Source organism: Patiria miniata, unplaced genomic scaffold (genome assembly GCF_015706575.1).
Source record: "Patiria miniata isolate m_02_andy unplaced genomic scaffold, ASM1570657v1 HiC_scaffold_16, whole genome shotgun sequence".
Classification (NCBI taxonomy): domain Eukaryota; kingdom Metazoa; phylum Echinodermata; class Asteroidea; order Valvatida; family Asterinidae; genus Patiria; species Patiria miniata.
This window is the reverse complement of record NW_024037054.1, coordinates 16322883-16346513: the sequence shown is the minus strand read 5'-3', so window position 1 is coordinate 16346513 and position 23631 is coordinate 16322883. Positions and strand designations below refer to the sequence as shown.

At 41.6% G+C, this 23631-nt stretch overlaps 1 protein-coding gene across 1 annotated transcript; it reads right to left on the bottom strand.

Annotated features, from left to right (window-relative positions):
• Nucleotides 1-5331: 5331 nt before the first annotated feature.
• On the bottom strand, nucleotides 5332-22219 carry LOC119723123 (transmembrane protein 8B-like). Its single transcript, XM_038193665.1, has 12 exons — nucleotides 22007-22219; nucleotides 21115-21283; nucleotides 19991-20198; nucleotides 16110-16252; nucleotides 13537-13829; nucleotides 12799-13265; nucleotides 10963-11168; nucleotides 10016-10158; nucleotides 8658-8836; nucleotides 7114-7267; nucleotides 6621-6721; nucleotides 5332-5843 (listed from the first exon to the last, which is right to left on the bottom strand). Exons 1-12 carry the CDS (start codon nucleotides 22080-22082, stop codon nucleotides 5544-5546), a joined length of 2439 nt encoding a protein of 812 aa, XP_038049593.1. The 5' UTR covers nucleotides 22083-22219; the 3' UTR covers nucleotides 5332-5543.
• Nucleotides 22220-23631: the final 1412 nt, after the last annotated feature.

Here is a 23631-nt window from a genome sequence, read left to right as displayed (position 1 = left end):
ACCCACAGATTCTGCTTGATTTTAATATTTTACATTATTTAAATCTGAACACAGTTGAAATAAACTTCAATTTCAATACAAAATTGGTGGAAAATGTATTTCTCTCTTAAAAACTAACCCTTCACGAAATGTTTGAACCCAAGTTTGCGGCGCGCTCTCTTTGGAATAATACGCGCTACGCACAACGCGCAACGCGCACACCAGCATGCATTTACACACAAATACCGCGCCGTTGAAATAGTACTTTGGTTGCTAATGGTATCCGGTTCGTTAGTAAAAACGTCATACACGCGCGCACACCACTGATTACTAGCGCCCATTGGCTGCAACCGCTCGAACTGCGTTAACTTCCGGTTCAAATCGTGCAGAAAGTGCTGGAGGTGACGTCACACTAACGAACCGGATAGTACTTTGGTTGCTATGCGCATAGTACTTTTGGCCGTGCACAGAAAGATAGCAAAATTAGAAAGTAACATGTGACTCGCTCTCGGCCAATCAAGACACAGAATCTGTGGGTGAGGTGTTATAATATTTCCCATTCCCCATGGGCGGATAGTATACAAATATAACATGGTTTGAGGGTGGACAGTCGATATTGGCTCCCCGAGGTATTGGAAGTTGACAAACTAGTTCCCGAGGCGAAGCCGAGGGAACTAGTTTGTCAACTTCCAATACCGAGGGGAGCTAATATCGACTGTCCACCCGAAATAAACCATGTTATATTTGTTTTACTATACTTCATACATATTCAGTTGTCGATTTTTTTTTATATATGCACCTAAAACAAAATTCGGGGAAACTTGTACAGCTCACCAAAAGAATATTGTTGCTCAATTTCAATTACTAGTTCGGTTCGTTTGCAATATAATACAGTTACTACAGTTGTAAATACAGTTGTTGTGTACAACTTTCTTTTGTACAGGAGACATTTACACGGTCCATACATTTTCTCCAGTATGGCATCATTGAGCTCTGGAAATTAACATTTACGCGAACCGTGCAACCGTGCATCTCTCCTGGGCGATGCTCGCGCGTGCGTACTGCAGCCGTGCGACAGTTCCTCGATTGCTCTGTAAAGCGCATGCGTAGTAGACTGTCGCACGGGTAAACCATGCGACAGTCTACTACGCATGCGTATTTACCCTTTGCGCGAATCCTCGCGCGCGCGTTTGGTAAACAGCAAGAATAACATCTTGCACGTGATGGTGAATTGACCAGTGAGAGTTCGGCTCTCGATCATGAATATGTATGAGGTATAGTAATACTTTTTGAGCCGCGGTGTGAATGGGAGCAATAACGAATGTCATGTGATGTGAGTTCCACCAATCAAATTACTAGGATCTGTATGTCAGTTATATAATCAAAATTATGACCCCTCCATCCAGTGAGTGTGGACTTTCTGCTTTTGCCGTGTTTATTTACTATGCATACAGAACTTCGTTTGCTACATTGGTTGTTTATGCCTACAGTAATTCTCTTTCCGAGCAATGTTGCATTCTTTGCTCTTGTCTTTTTGGCCATGCAGAGTCAAAAAAGTCCCCTGGGCTCCATGCTGAAGTACCCCCTCAACAGTAGGCCAGGGAGAGCTAGCTGGGGAGACCACTTGGTGTCAACATTGTTTTTACAATGGTGTACAGTTCCTTGTGAGCCCGAGTACTACATGAAATACCTACAAGTCGGCATGTTCGTCGACTTCACGTGTGTAGGTTGCACTGTTATCCACGGGCAAAATCGACTCTGCACTCTCACCTTTGACTCCTGGAAAAATTAGCAGTCAAAATCATGCCGAATAAATAGCGAGTTTTTATTTAAATTCCTATGCATATCTCTGAGAAAAAAAAGGAAACGAAAGCATGGAAAGATGTTTGGATTCATGAACAGCTGGACAGCATCCAAGTTTGAACCCTGTCATGAAGTTGTGTCCTTGAGCAAGCCAGTTTACCTCAATACTTCTCTTCACAATTGAGCAAATGGACACTTAAGAGTAAGGCCTGTTCTAGACGCCATGCTACTGCCGCGCCGATCTTAATTGACATGAGTGCGGAAATAGCTCGTCTACAGCACAGCAGTTGCTCTAAACGCCGAACTTGACAGTCGAACCTTGATGCATCTGCTGGAGTAAGGGGCCAGGTTCAAGCAGTCCAATGAACTTTCAGCGCGATTAAAATACTGGCGCCAATTTCACTCCCCTTGGTACTCCCCTAAAATGTTTGCCCCACGTCAATGGCACAGCATTGAGAACAGTGCCGCGCCACTGCCGTTCGGCGTGACGATAGCGCAGCTGCCCTGTCAAGCCAAAGGATGGTGCCGTGCCAAACTCAATTCCCCGAGCCAAATGGTTCTAAACGTCGTGCTATTGCCGTGCCGAATTAAGAGAAGTCAAATTAATTGAGTTTTGCACGGCAGAAACACAGCATCTAGAACGGGCCTTAGAGTTGATATTTATGTTTGGTCAAGAGCATGAAAATGGTTGCTTGCAAAGCTAGACGACAGTTCAGGTATGATTTCTCACACTAGTCACAGAAATTGGAGAATCTTTCTCAGTGCATTCAGATGAGCTGTTAATAATTCTAAATAAATACAAAAAAAAGTTGTTATCAACAAAAGCAAAACCATAACCAAAAACGAGTGTATCATGCAATGAAACTTGTTATGTATATCATGTCTCACTAGATAATGTGATTTAATTGGTCTAAAACAGTCATGTGACGCTGAAAGCTAGCTGGGCCTGCAGCGAGAAAATATGACTTTTCGAGGAAACTGCCCAACTTCTTTTATCTGAATGGTCAAAATGGCAGGCCGTTTGGCATATACACGTTCAAAGTAAACACAGCTTGTTTGCAGTAAATCAATTAGTTTTTCACACACATTTAATTTCTACAACATATCAAAACAATTCTTGACTGGTTGTGCGATATTGGAATTTGAAAACCTGTGAGTATGCATGGCATGCCCAGCTTTGTCTCCCTGCAATCGCCGGGACAAGTGTTCAAAACGCCACGCACGTCACACACCCCTAAGAGTTGTTAGCACATAATGGGTTAGCCCCATAAATGTGGCCTATTTACTGGACTGCCTCTGTAAACATAGGCCACACATCCACATGTACAAAAATGTGTCGACTTTGCCAAATTTTGGTTTTCACATTTAGGCTTACTTTGCAGGTTTTTTTGCTTTAGAAGCATTCTCACCCTCTATATAGGCTAATCAGAAAGTGCTGCCTTTTTCAGATATCAATTTTTCGTGAAATTTCCAGATACATTTGCACACGTTTGCGTATCAAAATTTCAACATGAAATTTCACAAAAATTAGACATCTGAAAAAGGCAGCACTTTCTGGTTAGCCTATATAGAGGGTGAGAATGCTTCTTAAGCAAAAAAAAACCTACAAAGTAAGCCTAAATGTGAAAATCTAAATTTTGCAAAGTCGACACGTTTTTGTACATGTGGATGTGTGGCCTATGTTTACGGAGGCAGTCCAGTAAATAGGCCACATTTATGGGGCTAATAATAGGCGAGATGGTTCGTAAGAAAGTTCATGAATGAAGCTAACATGCAGTGGTCTGGGCTATGGACATCAGAGATCGAGCGGGTCATCTTGACTTTGACCCCTGATCACATGACTGTAACCATGGAAATCAGGCTCTGCAACAAAAAAAATAACACAAAAAAAAGTAAAATGCAAACAAAATACAAAGAAAAAAAAACACAAAACGCGCATCAGTATCACGGCCGTAAATAATTTAAAAATACATAATTTAATCGGCTCATATTAAGTGAAAGATTTTTGTTAAAAAGAAAGACAGTTTTACAAATTCACCAACTATATAATTGTGCAAAAATATATTTGGTGCACATATATACATACAAATGGATTTTTAAAAGCTATTGAAAAAAAATTAAAAATGAAAATTTTTGCAATGTAATTTTTTTTTTAAAACGATGAATTAAAAATAATCAGAAAATGGTCTAGACCCTAAATTGATTCAATGCGCATAATGCGCACTGCCTATTGATTCGTTTCAATCATTTGCTCTCATGCAATTCTGCTGTGATGGTAAAATAATAAAAAAATTCAATGATTGCTGCGAATTGTGTTTGCATATGTGCTGGGCGGAAGAGCGATCACCGAAATTATTAGAAGCATTAACAAAAACACAACGGACTGAACGGGTGGTCATGCATGTGTAGACTAATTCGGTGAACAAAACTAGAAGCCACTTTCGAAGTGGAACCACGTTTGCGCGCATGCCACACGCTTTCTTAAAGTCGAGGCGCCCGTGCATTTGGTAACACTATTGGTCAATAAACCCAGAGTGCGTGCATACTTTCTGAGCGCCACTCGCGTGAGCCAGCGCCCGATTTCATAAAACTCATCGTAACTTACGATGCAAAGCAGTGATGCGACGCGTCGCATCCCTGCGTCCTGCGATCCATTTCACAAAACACGTCGTAAGTGCGACGCGTCGTAGGTGTATTTATAGCACAACTCGGTGACTGTTTTATGTATTTAGTCAGCGTACAGTAAATAGTCGTCTGATATTCGACAAAGAGTCATCGGATCTCGCCCAAAATTTGTTAAAACGTAAAATAAAATGGCGGCCGTGAGTTGCAATTTTTTAGGACACAAGCTCTCGGTGGACTGTATAGCTACTTTGAAATTTCAACTGCAATATTATAGGCTAATTCATAATTATTCCATGCATTTTCTACATGTATTTACAATTTTACACACATTGCCTCGGTATTGTAATCTCAATTATGTAATGTTTATGGCATAAAACTGGCTACGAAAAGGACTCTTCTTATTTTGCGATGACCACTAGACACGTCGTTGTCAAGGAACTTACGACGCGTTCAACTCATCGCATGTTTCGTGAAATGGATTGTAAGATGATGGATTGAAATGGATTGCGACGTGTTACATGTCGTAACTCGAGTTGCGACGCGTCGCATCGTTTAGTGAAATCGGGTGCTGGTTCCTCATCACAAACTGGCCGTCGCCGAATTAGCCTATAGGAGAGGGAACTTACTTTCTCCGATTTACGACCATATTAAAAAAAGCAACATATCTGGCACACTACGTTGCCCCTCCAATCCACCACCCTCAGTCCAGTGTCAAAAACAATGAAGGCATGCAAAACGGAACAGCCCACTGACTGACATAACCACACTGGAATCGGAACAGCCAGTCACGTCTACAGTAACCCGTGGTGACGGCAGCTGGAATATTGCACTCAATACTGCAAATTGCGTACATAAACAATCACACAGAGTGGCAGTTTATATAAAAAATCTGGACTTAAACTTTCAAACGAGGTAACCATTTTGTTTAAAAAAAGAAAGAAAATTAAGTACATCATTGCGTCTAAAATTAAACTGAGTAAATTGTACATCTCTACTTTTTCTTTCACAATTGCTTTACATATTTACAATGCAGGCACACATTAGTTCCCGTTTTTCCCTCTTTCAATAAGCGTCGGGTTTGTAAGGCCGTCCTGAACGAAGTCAGAGGTCAGATTCAAAGGTCAAAGTTCAGGGGGTCAGTAGCCGGGGTCATCGTGCATGACTAGCTCCGAGTTCAGTGTGTTTATGTCGACCAGTTCGGACATGTGAGTGTAGTGTTGCTTATCATTACTTTCTCGGGGCGGCAGCAGGAACAGCACGCCGATGGCCATGGCCACGTGCCAGGCGCTGTGCACGTACTGGTAGTTGTCGCTGGTCTCCAGGAAGGCGAAGAGGCAGAGACCGGTGATGATGACGGCGGCGCCGGGCAGGATGAAGAGCAGCCAGCGCCACTTGGTGGTTGGGTAGCAACGCCGACGCTTATACCAACGACGTGACTAGAATCGGGGAAAAAAAGGAAACGTGAAGTCAATCACAAGTCAATCACATGACAATCACAAGTCAATCACATGACAGTCACAAGTCAATCACATGACAATCACAAGTCAATCACATGGCAGTCACAAGTCAATCACATGACAGTCACAAGTCAATCACATGGCAGTCACAAGTCAATCACATGGCATTCACAATTCAGTCACAAGTCAATCTCAGGTAAATCACAAGTCCAATGGCGGATCCAGGGGGGGGGGGGGCAACGGGGGCCATACAGGGGCACTGGACCCTCCCCCCCCCCCAAAAAAAAAAAATCCATTTTTTTTTTAAGTGACGTTGCAATAAAGCAGGCTCTGGGTACACCACTATCTTTTCCTAAAAACAAAATTGGATAAAGTGGTCAAAAATTGCCTCAGATCGCACCACAGAGCATCTAGAATCCAAAAAAAATTTGGTGCCCTTAAATGGGCCCCGAACCCCTCCCCGTAATTTTTTTCCCCCACTTTTTGGGGGACCAAATTTTGTTTTTTGCCCCCCAAAAATGTGTTCTGCATCCACCCTTGCACAAGTCAACCATATGACAATCACAATTCAATCTCAGGTTTAGTCACAAGTCAACCACATGACAATCACAAGTCAATCACGAGTCCATCACAAGACAATTCTAATTCAATCGCAAACTTTAACTTGACGCATGGGTTGCATACACTTTTTTCATAAGGTACCGGTACTTTGTATAAGTGAAGTTAAACTCTGATTTTTTTTAACCAAAGACTCACCCATGATATAAGCAGGACGGTCAGCCCTACACCCACTGGAACGGCAGCAGCCCATAAGCTGAACCGGTTGTAGGTGGTTCCCAAGGCCATGCCAAATGCACCTGAAACAGAAACCACGGATGTCAACATTACCCATGATCCACTGGGTTAAAGCAGGAATTACACCGTCCAAAGACTTTTTACAAAATGTCTTCTCTCTGTGTTAAAGGAAATACATGTATACCACATTTGCAAACATCAAAAAACAAAATTACCAAGTTATTATGAACTACCTTACTGGACTGTAAGTGAAAAATAGTCTCAAGCGTCCTGTGAAATCATGGCACCTGGTGTGCTGTCATTTTCAAGAAATGGGTAATTTTGGTTTTAATTTCCAACGATGGTCGACCGAACAGTGTTGGAAAAAAAATGACTTTGTTTTTGCAAATACTGTACAAATAAAACTAACGTAGAAGCAAAAAAAAACAAACTAGCAAACCAACAACTGACTGACCTAGTATCTCCAGTGATTGTTTGAGCGGCGCCGGCAGTTTGGCCATGGTGATCAAGGTCAGGAAGATGGCCATGAACGCCGCGAAGAAATCGCAGAACTGCAAGGTGTTGAAGGACATGATGCACAGACTACCAGAGTCACAGGAATGGTAGAACTGAGAAAAGGAGGAGAACAAAACTGGTTGTTAATTTTAAAGCATTCTTGCCAGAAATCTTCCCAAATCCTCCAAAATTGTCTTTCAGTTTTGTCCATCACAAGTCAAATCACAAGTCAATCACAAGTCAACCACAAGTCAATCACAATTCAAACACAAGTCAAACACATGTCAACCACATTTCAATCACAAGTCAAACCACATGTCAATCACAAGTCAATCACAAGTTAATCACTAGTCAATCACAAGGCAATCACAAGCCAATCACAAGTCAATCACAAGTCAATCACAAGTCAATCACAAGCCAATCACAAGTCAATCACCAGTCAAATCACAAGTCAATCACAAGTCAATCAAAAGTCAACAACAAGTCAACCACATGTCAACGACAAGTCAATCACAAGTCAAACACAAGTCAAACACATGTCAATCACAGGTCAATCACTAGTCAAACACAAGTCAATCAAAAGTCAATCAAAAGTCACCCACAAGTCAATCACAAGTCAATCACAAGTCAATCACAAGTCAACCACAAGTCAAACACAAGTCAATCACAAGTCAACCACAAGTAAATCACAAGCCAATCACAAGTCAATCACAAGTCAATCACAAGTCAATCACAAGCCAATCACAAGTCCATCACATTTAAGGTTCAAGCAACAATGTATCACCAATTTCACGTAGTATATACAAAGTACATGTACCAGGTATTGAAATTTAAAAATGTCATATCTGAGACACAACCCATTAGCACTTGTACTTCATTGTAATGCGTTGTATTTATTCCTTGCTACAGTCACAAGTGAGGACGTCTTAAGTCACAAGAGGTACAAAGTGGACACTAGGCTGGACCACTGATCTCTATATAAAGACTGGATAGCTAATAAAGAGCCGCACAATGTACGAATTTGACGCCATATTGGTGAGACCGGCTGGTGATCTACAAAGGACAAGTTGCCGTCTTTATAGACAGCATGATTTCTTTTGTAACGTCGCGGTTCACTGGACTTATATTTTGGCCACCACCACTGACCAACTGACCAAGGTTTACTACAATTTTCTAACGTCGTGGTTACTTTTATAATGCCACAAATCACTTTTTCAGCGTTTTTGAAATAATAGTCACTACGGAAATGTGTCCTTTTTAGAACATCATAATATGTGTACGTGACCAAAATGCGCGTCAACTGTTGATACAACGCGCGCGTATTTACGCGTAGAACGTTAGTATATAAGCGGCCATCTTCGTGAGACCGGGGGCGAATTGGTCAATATGCAAAGTCTACTGTGTGAATGTTGTATGCATATCCGCTATCCAGTCTTTATATAGAGATCAGTGGGCTGGACCCTCCCAAACCAGCCAGAAAGCTCCAGCGTTCATCAAACTCACCGACGAAAAGATCAGCGTACAAAAGTACGCGATGGCCGGAACAAAATGGCGGCGCTTCAGGGCCAGCAGGCACGGAAAGATGAAGAAGGTGTTACTGAGCGTGAGCAGTAGGAGCCTGCTCAGGAAGTAGGCTTGCGACCACGCCTCGGAATCATCCGTGCAAGCCCAGCCTCGATATCCTGTAGGAAAAATGGGGAGGAGCCATTTTCAAGCATGTACTTATTTGAATATTTTGTTCACGTGTTCGAACCTCGGACCACTGGAATGCCATACTGGTGTTCTACCAACTAAGCTTTTCAGTCCTTTGTTGACTGTCTCCTGATTTGTAAATACCTGCATTTGGGGAGGAGGGGGAGGGGGAGGGGAGTACAAGTTGCAGAACTGACTAGCTCAGTTGGTTGAGCATCCGTATGGCATTTTCGGGGTCCAGGGTTCTAAACCTACTTTGGTAACTTTTTGTGTGTTTTATCTCAAATTTAAAACTCATAATGATTATCTCAAACTGCAAGATAAGGTTGAACATCGAAATTAACTGGAGCGGGGTTTGAGCCTGCGACCTCCGGATTACCGTTCCGGTGCTCTAGCAACTGAGCTATCCAGCCCTACAGAGGTCTCCCAATTTGTCAATGTCTTTGTTCATGGGGCGCTAGTCAGAAGCCCTATTCCCCAGGCCAGGGATCACACCCAAAGTTATGATGCTAGCAACATTGGCAATGCAAGATTGCTATACCGCACACATATTCATGATCCAGGTATAGTAAGACAAATATAACAGGGTTTATCGGGGTGGATAGTCGATATTAGAACACCTCACCCACACATTCTGTATCTCGATTGGCCGAGAGCCTTTTTGCTGTGCATAGCCAAAAAGACATACTTATAGCCATCACAGCAACCAGTATTGTGCGCAAATACATACGGGTGTGCGCGTTGCGTGTCTTGTTCCCAAGCGCTAGCAATACAGACTTGGGTTCAAACATTTCGTGAAGGGGTGGTTTGGAAAAGTTCAAGTAAATTTCACAAGTAAATTAAAATTCATTTTAATTGTTAATTAATCAGTTTTCTCTTAAAGCCGAATCTGTGGGAGAAGAGTTATAAAACAAATATCGACTGCTTCAACTCGTGGTATAGTAAAACTATCCTCCTTAAGTGATCCATGGAGCACGATGTTTTCCCACGGCTTTGTCTTGGGAAAATAGAATGCTTTTACTGTACCACTCAAAGTAGTCACTATTTGTATATTAGCTCCCCACGGCACTGGAAGTTGACAAACTAGTAATGTATAATATGGAATGATGTACACTAGGGTGCTAGGGAAGGGGAGGGGCGGAGACTGTGGGAGAGAGGGGGCGTATTACCTCGTTTGCATGCGCAGTAGTAGTATATAATGCCCATGTCAATGGAGCTGTGGCATTTGCCATATTCACCGCAGCCATCAATACAGCCAAACATACCGATGTCCAGACCGACATAGGTAGTGTCAATACAAGGCTCCAGTTTGCTGCAAGAGAAAAAGAATTCTACGTTGCAATTGAACCTGTCGCAAGTCTTGTCAAAAGTAAATCACAAGTCCACCACAAGTCCAGTCACAATTCCAGTCATGAGTAAATACAAGTCCATCACTGCCTTTGACAAAAGTATAGCAGGGGAAGTGGACAAGAATTTTGACTGTCTGTGACTGCTTAAAGCTACAGTCCATCATTTGCAGCTATCCAAAAAGTAACTGACGCAATTATTGTTGAAAAACATACTTGGTTGAAAGATAGTAAGGGGACTAAACTCCCTGTGAAATTATTCTTTCTGGCAAGCTGTCGTTTTGAAGCAATCAACGATAGAAGGCCTTTCCAACAGCGCGTCTTAAGATGCTCCGTTGGAAATTTCTGTTAGTAGTTCGTTTTTTTTAAATTGGCGAAGCGCGCGCAAGCTTTGGCACGACGCACACACGGGCGGGGATGCTATAATTCGTCGGATCGGTGCGCAACATCGCGTAGCTGCTCAGTGAGAACGTGTCTCGACGCTGAATTCAGGCCCAATTCTAAACATGATTCATCAACTTTTGATTTGAAATCGAGATCCTGTTTTTCTCGGAATATACAGCTGAAGCTGAGCTGAAACTTCATCGATTAGTTGTTCAGCACCCTTCTTTACATTTTGAGCACTTTTGTTGCTTCAAACGGACAAAATGCAGAAATTACAAATGATGGACTATACCTTTAAATAGCTGGAGGTTTAAAGGGAGAAAGGGGTAACAGAAGTTAAGAAACTTTCAACGAACCTAAAGCAATCCAATCAAGGTTTTATTTACCTTGCGTTGGACTTGCACTGTGACTCTAATGACAGGTACCACACCCCTGGTGCAGGGAATGGTACGATCCAGGGAAATGTAAACAAGGCAGTCTCCTTGGTAAATGTCACGCTGTAATTTGGATCGCAGGATATCTGTGTCCCGTTGAGGGGTGGTATAGCGCCCCGACGCAGACAGAGGGTGATGGAAGCTTGTTCCTCATATTCCTCCTGGGAATCCTGCAAAATAAGACGTTTCAAATGAAAGTTATCCGAGGAAATAAAAATTTTAACTATATTGTGAGCCAATTTACATCAATTAATAGAGTGTGCAAGTTGAGCTCAAAAACTGATGAGATATTACACAAAATAAAGGAATTCTCGGGCCGATTTCACTAAACGCTAAGATGCATTTTAGGTAGGGTAACTCATCTTAACTCACGACTCGTCCTAGGATCGATTTTCACCAAACTTAAGACGCATTCAACACGTCTTAACTTCCTTAGCAATGCAGCTGAACTCGTCTTAACTTAAGATCAGTAGGGTCGTCTTATCCCATTAATGTGTGTTAATCTGTATATCGCTTGGAAATCACTGCAATGTCTTCTCGTTTAAGACGAGTGTCGGCCTACAGTTATAGTTTCAAGGAAGAAAACCGCTGTAGAAACAGATTTGAAAAGATTTCTGATACGTGGGTAGTTTTAATAAAAAATAACTTATTCACAAAATCTAATAATATGCCAACACCTAATCGACTTTTAAAAAAGTGATGAAAAGGGGAGCAAGAATGACTCTATTGTATCTTGTGTAGAACTACCTTGCCTGTGAAATTGCATGCACAGCAAGGGTCTATGATTTGCGAGCAGATTCGGTGATTAATTATGCAAAACAAGACTGCATCGTGACCTCGAGATTCTGACCATTCAGCAGGCGCCTTCTATCCGGTCTTTCATAACCCGCTGTTGTGTTACAAAAACATGTCGGCCAAATTGACCACTGGACAGCTTAGCTCACATTTCTGCACGAAATGACGTCACAATTTCTAATGGAATAGTCTATGGTATATTCCCTTGCACAGCAAGGGTCTTTATGATATATGCGAACAGATTTAGTGATTAAAAATGCAAAACAAGACTGCGTCTTGACCTCAAGATTCTGACCATTCAGCGGGCGCCTTCTATCAGGTCTTTCGTAACCTGTTGTGTACCAAAAACATGTCAGCCAAATTGCCCACTCAACAGATTAGTTCACATTTCTGCATGAAATGACGTCACAATTTCTAAAGTCGACTCCGATTGCCTGGCGAAAGAGGTCCCATAAATTTGCATTGCACACATATATCAGACGTTGTTGCGGAGGTAGCATGCGGGCTCCGTTGAACAACGGATGTTAGGCCAAAAAAAATAATAAGTCGGTCTCTGGTCACCGTGCGCGTCGATTTTAATCATGCGCGTCGATCTTTTTTTTTCTCCAAAATGTTCCGCGGTAGCTCCAACAGCGCCCTCTATTTCCGCACCTCCTCAATTTTTTTTACCAAAGAGCACCAAGGAATGGGAAATTGCACCAAGGCAAATGATCAGAGCACCAAAGTAAATTATGGAGGACACCAATGTACATGAGGACACCAAAAAAGCAAAATAGTACCCCACCTTGTCTGTACAATCCAAGCTTGAAGAAAAAAAAAAAAGCAAAAAAAAAAAAAAAAAGCCGCGTGGCCGCTTCAATTCCGGAACTTTGGTCTGACCAGAGACCGAATTTTTTTTTTTTACTCAGACTACCCATAGGGTTCTCCAGACAACAACAAAAAGACACACAAATCATGAACTCTTTTTAAAAAAATTATGAAAACCAAACGAACCATGTTCTCGTTGATGTTCGCTTTGATCACCAAGTTGCCTCCGATGTCCTGCAGCAGATCCAACTCAAAGCTCGCGATGACCGGGACCTCAGGAGGAACCATCACGCCGTCGGTGGTGTTAGGCATGATAGGGGTGTTCTGGATGAACCTCTTGAAGGGATTGGCGCCCCCGTACTGAACCGAGGACAAGGGTACAATCGGGGGGCACCAGGCTGGGGATACAAAAGGATTCTGGGAAGTCATGGGCAGATAGTCCGAAGGGGGCAAGGAAGCCAACGTTTCGGGAGGGTAGTAGGGGTCCAGTTCGGGGTCGCTTTCGTCGGAGGCTGGATGAAGGGACGCTGAGGGGTTATCGGAACTGTTCCACTGGGAGTAAGTGAGGCTGGAATTCGGGCTCACTAGCAAAGTTTGGAAATTCATGTTCTCGTGGGACACGCTGTGAAATTGGACGTTTTCCTCTGAGCACTCTGAAAGGAAAAAAAAACAGAATTTGTAACATGCAAGCAATTAAAAATAAAGAAGTCGACCAACTTTTTTGTACAAAATTGTAAATATGGCAAGACTACATTAATGGCCTAAATATGTCTTTACTGAAGCAGTCAATAAACAAATACAGTCCATCTTTTAGATTTTTGGCAACTGGGCAATATTATTGGCAGTTATAAAATGCTACACTAATTTCTATGTTATTAATTATTCATTGAAAATAGGAATGTACCTTTAGGAAAACCAACTTACTCTGTTCCGCAACTCCGAAACTCAAGTTCACCATAGACGGTCCGTCCAACGACAACAAATCTATACGGACGTAGTACCAGGTGTCTGCCAGCGGTTCCCCGATTTGTAACGAACACGAAGCGTTGAAGTCGCAGAGTACCGGCGGCGAGTATCTCACATTGGGCAGACCGTTGGCCCTGGCTCTGAACTCTACAGGGCAGGTTTCGTTGACCTCAGTTCCATTGACCTCTGACCCGACCTGGCAATCTTGATAGGAGAAGGTCAGGGTTTTGGTCAAAGGTGAAACGTAGAACCTGCAATGTACAGAGATTTAAAACAAAACAAAACCCATTTAACTTAATTACAGAATAATTGCAGAAAAAAACAGCCACCATGCAGTTATGACACTGGGTTCATTATTGTTTATCAGGGTTTGTAGTAGGTCGTTTTTTTAAGGTGCGCCCAATACGTCGTAGAAGTGTGACGTCATGCAGAGTCGTCGCCAATAGCGATGTGCCCAAACATTGTCTCGTCCGCCATTCTTACCATAGGATTTGCACCAGCGACGTAGGTGAACATTTTCTTGTTGACCTAGCTCAGACATTAAAGAGGTTGTGGAATGCTCGAAAACATTTCCGTCATTTTTTGGGTATATGTAGCCTAAGGTGTGATGAAATAAAAACGACTATGGTTTCTGTCATGAAATGAGTACAAAGGGTACTTTTGAGAGCTATTTTTCAGGTCCTGTTTCGACCCGAACGTGCAATTTGTGTAAAAGTCGTCGTTGCGGGCAGCAAACAAAACACAGTATTAAAATCGTGACGTAATAAACAGGACTCGTTTATGCTACTCTGCATCGGGAGTCCTGTTTATTACGTCACGATTTACTGTGTTTTGTTTGCTGCCCGCAACGACGACTTTTGCACAAATTGCACGTTCGGGTCGAAACAGGCATGACAGGACTTGAAAAACAGCTCTCAAAAGTACCTTTTGTGACAGAAACAATAGTCGTTTTTATTTCATCACACCTTAGGCTACATATACCCGAAAAATGACGGAAATGTCTTCGAGCATTCCACAACCTCTTTAAGAATAAATACCAGTAAGCTTTGTAGCTGACTGCAGTTATCACTCAAAACGTGACAGATTCCTTTATTTTTTTTCTCTAACGGATGAAAAATCTACGCAAAACTGGGCACCGTGCTATCACAACGTAATTCCACGTTTGTGTGGAAACATCATCCCCAGCAACACGTGACCCCGGCCGGCCTATGACGTAACTGCTTCTACTGTGTATGCGACTTTCTCACTGACCCATGTGACCCGGCCTACATCAGGGTACTGGAAAGTCAGCGTCACCATTGTAGTAGGCAGGGATCATATACCCCCACGCGCAGTAGGTAGTAGGCAAGCCTCGACTACAGGGGCGCGTGCTCGTTCCTTACACTAACCCCTGGCTGTGATGATGACGTAAATGACGCTGAATGGCTATTCACAGGGTACTGCGCGGGCATTTCGAAAATTGCATGCCGGGCGCGCCTATAATGCGCTCGCGTTCGCGTGCTTAGCTTTGCACGTAACGTCACGCACAAAAAAAAAAATTATGATTCAAAAGTCGCGATGCCTGTACGCTATGGATTATGTCAGCCGGGTTTTTCGCTAAAAAAAAAACCCTGTATCTGTGGTTGTAAAGGCACGAAAGGGGTACGTACATTTAATACAAATCTTTGCTAATTAACACAACGTCCAAACGTAGTGTTTGAAAGGATTGATTCTTCAAAATCACAACTTTTAACATTTTAAAGATGGCGTCGGCACGTAAAACGGATAAACTGCAACCCTAATTATAATGTACCGTATTTTGGTATATATTTAAATTACACAATTCCAGGGGTTACGATCGCGCAAGACATGATGGGAAACAACATGGCGCTGCAAGATCGTAGCCACGGGGCACGAGGTTGGTAGTAGGCAAGCCTTGAAAGCTGTGATGGATGGCAAAAACTGCGAGAGAAACGCCGCAACTGTACATGGCAAAGGTATGCCATTTTGATAAAGAATTTGCGGTTATTTTACATGAAACTAAGCCCTACTCTCTAGTTTACAAAGCGCGACGTGGTTGCTAACCAAACGCTTGCCTACTGCAATGGCGGCCGACCAAGGGGACAATGGATGGTCATGTGGTACTCTGTCATCATATGATTGGACCCTACATCAGTTATTTATTACATTGCTAAAACTGGTTGTACAAAGACATAACAACTTGCCTAGAAAAAAAAAAAAAGCACAGAAACATGCTAAGCATAGAAACTTTTTGCTAAGCCAAAACGGGTGACCGGCCAAAATGTAACACAATGTACACTGCTTTTTGATCGGTACTCAGCTAATTTCGACTAAGCACATAAATTTGCCAAGCGTCTTTGGCCGTGTCCGAATTACTTGGCTACAGCTTGAAGTTGCACACCAGACTATGGAAAGTGGCTGCAGCCGCTACCATAGACTTGTGTGCAATTTCAAACCACAGCCACTTAATTCGGACATGGCTTTCTTGCTAAGCAGGTCCAGAAATTTAAAGTTTTGAGACTTAGAGTTACCTGTAGAAGGCCGTTGTCTCATTTGTTTCCGACGACAGCTGGACTGTCGTTCGTGAGTGTGTGCTGAGAGATTGGACATCTTGTTCCTGCCAGTAAGACACGCCCATTTGCATGTAGTAGTAGCACGGCTCACTCCCTAAACCCTGCAAGGAGCAGAAATTCCGCACATAAAGGGTGAAATTACAACGGGATATATCTCACATTTTGTGACCATTTACCATATTTGGATGATTTAAAAAAAAAAAAAAAAAAAAAAAAAATTTTATGACCTTTTCACATTAAGGCGCACCCCAATGAAAACAAGCAGAATTTCCCATGGGGATAGCTACCGGTAAGTGCTTGTTTCAACAGACCATCCCACAATAAAAAACAAGAAATAAGAAGAGGAACTATGCTTATTGGACTATGCCTCACTCACTAGAAAGTGAAGAGAGACATGTCTATTACATGTAGCATTACACTGCAGTCACATGTGCCCAAAACTGATTCTTTACTTGATGTACTTATTTACTCTACATTTGATTGGCATAGTCGTGTGTCGTCCTGCAAGCACATTTTAAGTTACATGATATGAAGTGCCTTTTTTATTAATCCCTCCCTAATACTACAAAATACTACTGAGTATGCATTACCTGTTGTATGCATTTCTTTCCATACAAGTGTGCACAACACATGTCCTATTCTGTGGTATTTGGTCCTTGACCCACAAAAAAGCCTTGAGGGGGTTAGGGTTAATGATTACTTACAACCCTTCTATGTAAACAAACATTCTGTGCCAAGTTGTCTTTTCAGTCAAAATCAATCAAGTGACTGTTCTCAACAGTTAAGAGCTCCCAGCCCTACATAAAGCAGGATTGACTGGCTTTGACTATTTATGTAATTTGACACAGCTATGCTTTGACTGTAGGTGATTGATAAGCCAGCTGTGCCTACCACTAGTCTGCTTTTGTCTGTTGACTGAATTTGACTAGCCACAGTGCTTGCTTGAAATATGATCTGACTGTTGGTGACTAGCCTGTGTAAAAGGCAAGGCGGGGGAAGAGGTTTTTTGACTGTCTGTGACTGTTCAGATAGCAGGAATGTTAAGATGCATTATAAATTTTGTATTATTATAATTATACGTGTGATGGTACCATTAAGGAGACACGTTATCGTAATATCTTCGCACGATGGGAGACATCGGTCATTAGGGAGACATTTTCATGCCTCCCTAATGTCACAGCCCCTTTAGAGGCAAAATTGTATGTCGCAATTAGATTATATTTGTTGCTCGTGGTCTAATTAGTAAACATCCCGAAATTCGTAGAAAAAGGACAAGGGAATATTGGGTTAGGGCACATCTAAGTTTGAAAATTTTTGTGCACAAGTCTATGGGGATGTCTCCCAAATCCAGGTTTAATTATTATTATGATTATAATTACCCTGGATTACTTAGGAAGAGAAAGTATTTAAATTAGTTTTAAAGGGCCCATGTAAAATATATGTTTTTCATTGCAGACTCTAATGCACCTTTAAGTCCCATTTTTATTTATATTTTCAATCTTCATATTGCCATTTTCAAGGGTGTTTTGATGCCTCTTTTGGGTATGCTGCTCATGCAAATGTCCATATTCATGAGCAAAACTGTGATGTCATTTTAGGCAGAAACTTCAGTGTTTTAGCTGCTTCAGCATCAAAAATGTCCACAATTGTGGGGGTTTTGCAAGGGGTTTTTTTTTGGGGGGGGGGTTAGTGGAGGGGGGGGGGTAGTGGAGGGGGGGGGCTTTTGGTGACGTGGCAGACATTACAAAATGTATATGTGTACCATAGGCCCTATGTGTCCACACAAAAATGGCTGTGCTCCAGCAACTTTTTGTATTGTGCACTGCCTACCCACATGACCCACAAACAAATTCTTTTTTTCTGTGAGGTCAATGGCACAATTACACATTATAACTTGCCTAGTGCAAACACACAACTCTAAACATCAGGGCATGCTTTTTAGACCATATTTTGCTGGGGGTAGTCAATAAAAGTGGAATTTGACCCCATCTTGTTTATTCTGTGATCTGTGCTCCAGCAACTTTTTGTACTGTGCACTGCCTACCCACATGACCCACAAACAAATTCTTTCTTTCTGTGAGGTCAATGGCACAATTACACATTATAACTTGCCTAGTGCAAACACACAACTCTAAACATCAGGGCATGCTTTTTAGACCATATTTTGCTGGGGGTAGTCAATAAAAGTGGAATTTGACCCCATCTTGTTTATACTGTCATCTGCGACTTTTTTTCCACTGAACCTGTTGTGTTACACGTAGGTCTGTGCAGTTCACTTGTACATTACACATACCCACGTGCATGCAATTATAATGTCCACATAATTTCAAGTGTTGCTTGAAATCGTCGTTGCTCAATCGTCTTACCGGGGTGCTAATAGTAATCTTTCATTTTATTTTTTTTCACAGAAAATATGAAATGTGATACACGGCACATTGAGCGTAACTGAAACAAATTATAAAACCAGATTTCTGAATTTAGAACATCACCAGATGCATTGACGTCATCAAAACCGAAACCAGAATTCTATGTGCGTTTGGAAACCAATACTGGAACAATGAATTCAATTAGTCTTGAAATATTTATTAGTGTGAAGTGTATCACATGTTGAAAATTGAAACAAAATAATTAAGGACAAGGAAAAATGCTTTGTTTTAAAATAAGTACAAATGTGGACATAAAATGTTTGTTGCTGTAAAAATTCAATCTAGGACAGTTACTGTGTCATTGCAATTATATCATTCATATAATCTAAATTCAGCTTCCCCCCCCCCCCAAATTATGAAGAATTTAATTTATCACTGGAATAAATCTAATGTAAACAATTGAAATAAAATTCCAAATTACCTTCAATTTGCACATGTACATTTATTTATAAAACTGCATGGAAAGATTTCAGTGGTCTTATCAGGCATGCCTTACAATGTACATGCCTTAACCCTACCCCTTTTCTGCAGGAACCATCTTCAATCCTCCAAAATCCTCAAATGTGTTGTACTTATGCTCAAATGAAGGATATATGCCTCAATCCTTCAAAATCCTCCGACCTGACCCTCAATATGCATTCAGCCTCAATCCTCCAAAATCCTCCTCTTCTTCAAACGCCATTCAGCCTCAATCCTCCAAAATCAGCCCATACTGAATGTCCATGTGCCCTCAATCCTCCACAATCCTCCAAAATTGTATGTTGCATTGAGCCTCAATCCTCCAAAATCCTCCAAAACTGCCCTGAGGACTTTGGAGGATTGAGGTTAGGGTTAAGGCCAATTTATGCATACACGACAACATCACCTGGCAGTGTCGGGCGTTTTTACAGAAACGCACAAATGAATGAGTGATAAGATGCACGACTTAGTCGCATAAATGCAAACACACTCATTGATTTGTGCGTATATTTTTTAAAAAACGCGCAACATTGTCAGCGTCAAAGTCAAGTATGTGTAAATTGGCCTTTAGCGTGGCACCCCCCACCCCAACGCTGACTTTAAAAAAATTAAGAATTCCCCATAAAAATATAATAGATTAATAATGGCTACCATTTTTGTAGAATAAGCAGAAGTGGTGGGGAAAAAAGTCTACTTTCGCCATTCACATGGAGACTTGACTTATTGTCTACATACCCAGAAGTACATCAAGCGGCGCCAGACTAGTGTGGTGAAGGTACTACATGACGTAACATCGTAAAGCTGGTCTCAGTGTAGTTAAACCACAAGCGACAGTCAGTCAGTGCATGAGTCGGGGAGTCAGTCAGTGAGATACATGTAGGTGCAATGCGGACATTAGGCAAAAACACGTACGGCAAGTAGAGGGTTGTGGGCGAACTAAATATATGTACTGACCTGCTGCTCGATCTTGTTGTCCTTGCTCTTGGGCAGGAACGACGCCATGTACCAACCCCCGGCCGACGGAGTCCCAACAGTGAATCTGACTGGCTGGTTGGACATCATGGTGATCAGGTTGAGATTGCGTCGGCTCTGGGTGTTGGTGTGCAGTGGGAAACTGGTGTTGTAAGGGTTGGGCAAGGGAAGGCTCCCAGCCTGGATGGCTCTGAAATTATGTAAACATAAACAACAACAAAGTGAACGTAAACGACATCAAGTATGGCAGAATACATTACAGTATGAATTCTGTACTCAGGCATGGAAATTTGTTTTCTTGCAAGGGCTTGTAAGGCCAAAAAAAATAGTCTCCGGTTTCTGGTATGTGCGCGCGTCGCCGTAGCCATGCGCATCGGCAAAATGAAAAAGGTTTTTTTTCAATGAAAGATGATGTCTCAAAACCGCCAAACTCACTGGTTTGACTGGAATCCTGCTGCTGCACAATTTTCACGTGTTTTTAGATTGGGTTATGATCAAGAATAAGCTTTATGTGGCCTCTCTGGACTCCCATATATTTGCACTAAGTTTAGTCGGGCACCATTTGCAGTCATCAGCCGACATTTGAAGCAAATAAATCAGGTAAAAAAAAAAAAAAGCCGCGTCGCCGCACCACTTTTTGGGCAAGCTCCATACCAGAAACCGGAGATTTTTTTTTTTGGCCTAATGGTGTAACGATACTTTTTTTCAAATTAAGAAGTTTTGGCAATACCTTTTCTGATTAAGTTCAAAGGTTGGATTTTTTTTGGTTTCAATTGAAAAATTAAAACGGATCAGAATTGGCTAAAACCACCTTATGAAACAGAATTTCACTTTTTTGAGAAACCTTATGTGTGTGTACAAAAAATATAAAACATATTAGAATTTATATTTACTTCTGTAAACTGTACAGCTATGGGCAGTTTATGTGTCACTTTGGCTGGTGCACTACAAAGAGTAGTGAACACAAAATTAAACTGAACGAAAAAAAATATACACTTTTGTTTGTAAAAGTTACGGTGAACTTCAGAAAATATCTGTCTGACAGTAAGTTCTCTCTCCTTCATATTGCGATGCCTGTTTTATCTGATCATTTGTCGACTACCTACATGTTGACTTCAGTCTTCGGGCATTCCTCTCGGATCTTCAGTACTACCACATCCCACATAGCTCGCGTACAGTGTGGAGGGATGACAACATGAAACAGCGTCACGTCGCCATACGACCCGTACTGACGCAGACGAAATGACCCAAACAGCTGTTCTCCATAACCAGTCTCTGAAATCATAAAATTTACAGGCCGAAAAGATTACAGGTTTGTTACTAAAAATCAGGAATCAAAGACGACCTCCGGCAACTACCGGCAAACTAACGTTTACTACAAGAAATATGCACGGCCTTGAAATACTGACCCTAGCCCTATATAATTGCAAAATATGATCTTATTTATTTCCTAATGAAATTTAACTAGTCTATGGAATCATGGTAGAATATGATTGATAATATTAAGCACGTAACTTAAGATCACAGACACGACAGGACAAAAAGAAATGCCCATTGGAAAGAATGTTGCAACCTGACGCCAATTTTTTTGCTTAATATCATCTTAATAAACTTAAGGTCAGTAGGCCCTAATTGCAAAAATGTTGAAAAGGCATGAATCTGGGACTGAGTAACATGATTTATTAACGTTTCAGCTTGGTTTGGTTTAGAATTAGATTGGTTTCTAAAAATAAACACAACGGCCTAAATGCTGATTTGCAAAAAAAGCTGTACAAAAGCTGGACACATTTTCAAACTTTCCATAGGTTTGTGCACAAACAGCTGAACAGGGACTGGCCCTGCAGGCGGCTCATGACTGTGTACACTGTCATGACTGTATTAAAGCTATGCATGTTATGATGTTACACAATCACACACATTGAGCGACCAACCATCAACTAACTCAGTAACTGAGGTTGGTCAGTGACAAAAAAGGCCAGTTATTCATCTTTTGCTTACCTCCGTTTATGACTTGAAACAGCGATAACAAAAATATGACAAACAGTGAAGAATATGGTCCATGTCGGGTCGACATCACAATCCTGAAATGGAACACAAAATGTGCCTAAAATGCTGGGCTTTTCCGTATGATTGATACAGATGTACATCTGCTGATGATATGCATGGAACAGATTCCGCATCATATGCCGGCGCGGCGCGCTACGGTGCGCGTGCGAGCGGTATGTACGGTACGGTGCGCGCGATGCGGACACAGGTCGTACATACGTGCATACGTCCGTACGTCCGTACGACGTGTACGTACGTGTCATTCGTGCGGCGTGTGTGATTTGTGAAAAGATGCATAGGCGGCCGGATCGGGGTGGGGGGGGGGGGGGGGGGGGGGGCGGAGGGGGCGGGGGGGGGGGGGCGGGGAGGTTCATAGGGGGTTCTGGAGAGGACCCTCCTTGTTCCACTCCCGCCATACTGTTGTATGGTGTAGAGTCTGTTGACAAATAGCACTTTGTACGTAAATATTCTATTGTTATTATTATAAATCATTTCTGGTAATGTAATGAAACTAAGGATTTTTTTTGGTTTGATCTTAAGTTATCTAGGGGGTGTTTTCCTTGCTTTTTCTTGTTATGTTAATATGGTGCAATATAATTTTTTTTTTTAATCCAGGAATTTGTGCAATTATGAAGGGTTTGTCTTTTTGCCCATGGGATTATGTGTTACAGTGTAAGACTGTCATAATGTTTGTGTTTTTGCAAAATAGGGTTTTTAGTCATGCTATGGGAGAGCATTTATTCCTCCATGGGGAGAGCTACTTGATAGTGATTTCGTCCTTATTTAACAATCCTGCAGGGGCGTGCAATTATCTTGGTGTAAGGATCTTAGTCTTTTTTTAAATTTATGGTTTAATGTGTATTTGTTTTTAACTTATTGATGCCTATACTGTCCGTAATATTATTATTATTATTATTGTACACATAGTAAATTTGACCTGCGAAATGATAAATGAAATGAAATGAAATAAATTCCTCAGAAGTGCCCTAGGCACTGTAGATCACAAGCCTGAAAATGATTTTTTAAAAAATGATTCCCTTCAGTTGCCTAGTTAAGTTGCCAGCCTCCGCCCCATCCTCCCCCCCCCCCCATTCACAACTGGTGAATGCGTAGTGCTTTTATGTTGTTTTCCAGTATCTTTTGGTACTTTTTACTTGGGGGGGGGGTTACATTATCCAAGACTATTTTGAACACATTATGATTCTTGAACCATTTTTTGTTACCAATCATATTGTTTAGGCGTTGTCATTATGAACTAAATATTGACACATGGTGGCGCTATATAACTTATGCAAGGTGCAGTTTTTTCGCATCTCGTTGCTGTCGAACATGACTCATTGGAATAAACCATTTTTACAATGGGGGAAATAAAAGGTCATTCGCCGAAAGGAGTGGGAAAAAGGTACACGTTTCTAATAATATTTTAAAATTTAATAGTTTTATTTTGAAACAAAATGCATTCAAATTTAGGATAAAATAGTTTTAAATTGTGAACACCTGTTTTATATTATTTGTTTTAATAAAATTATCCAATGAACTTTGTAGTCTCCTATTTTTAAAGAATGAATCATGCTAAA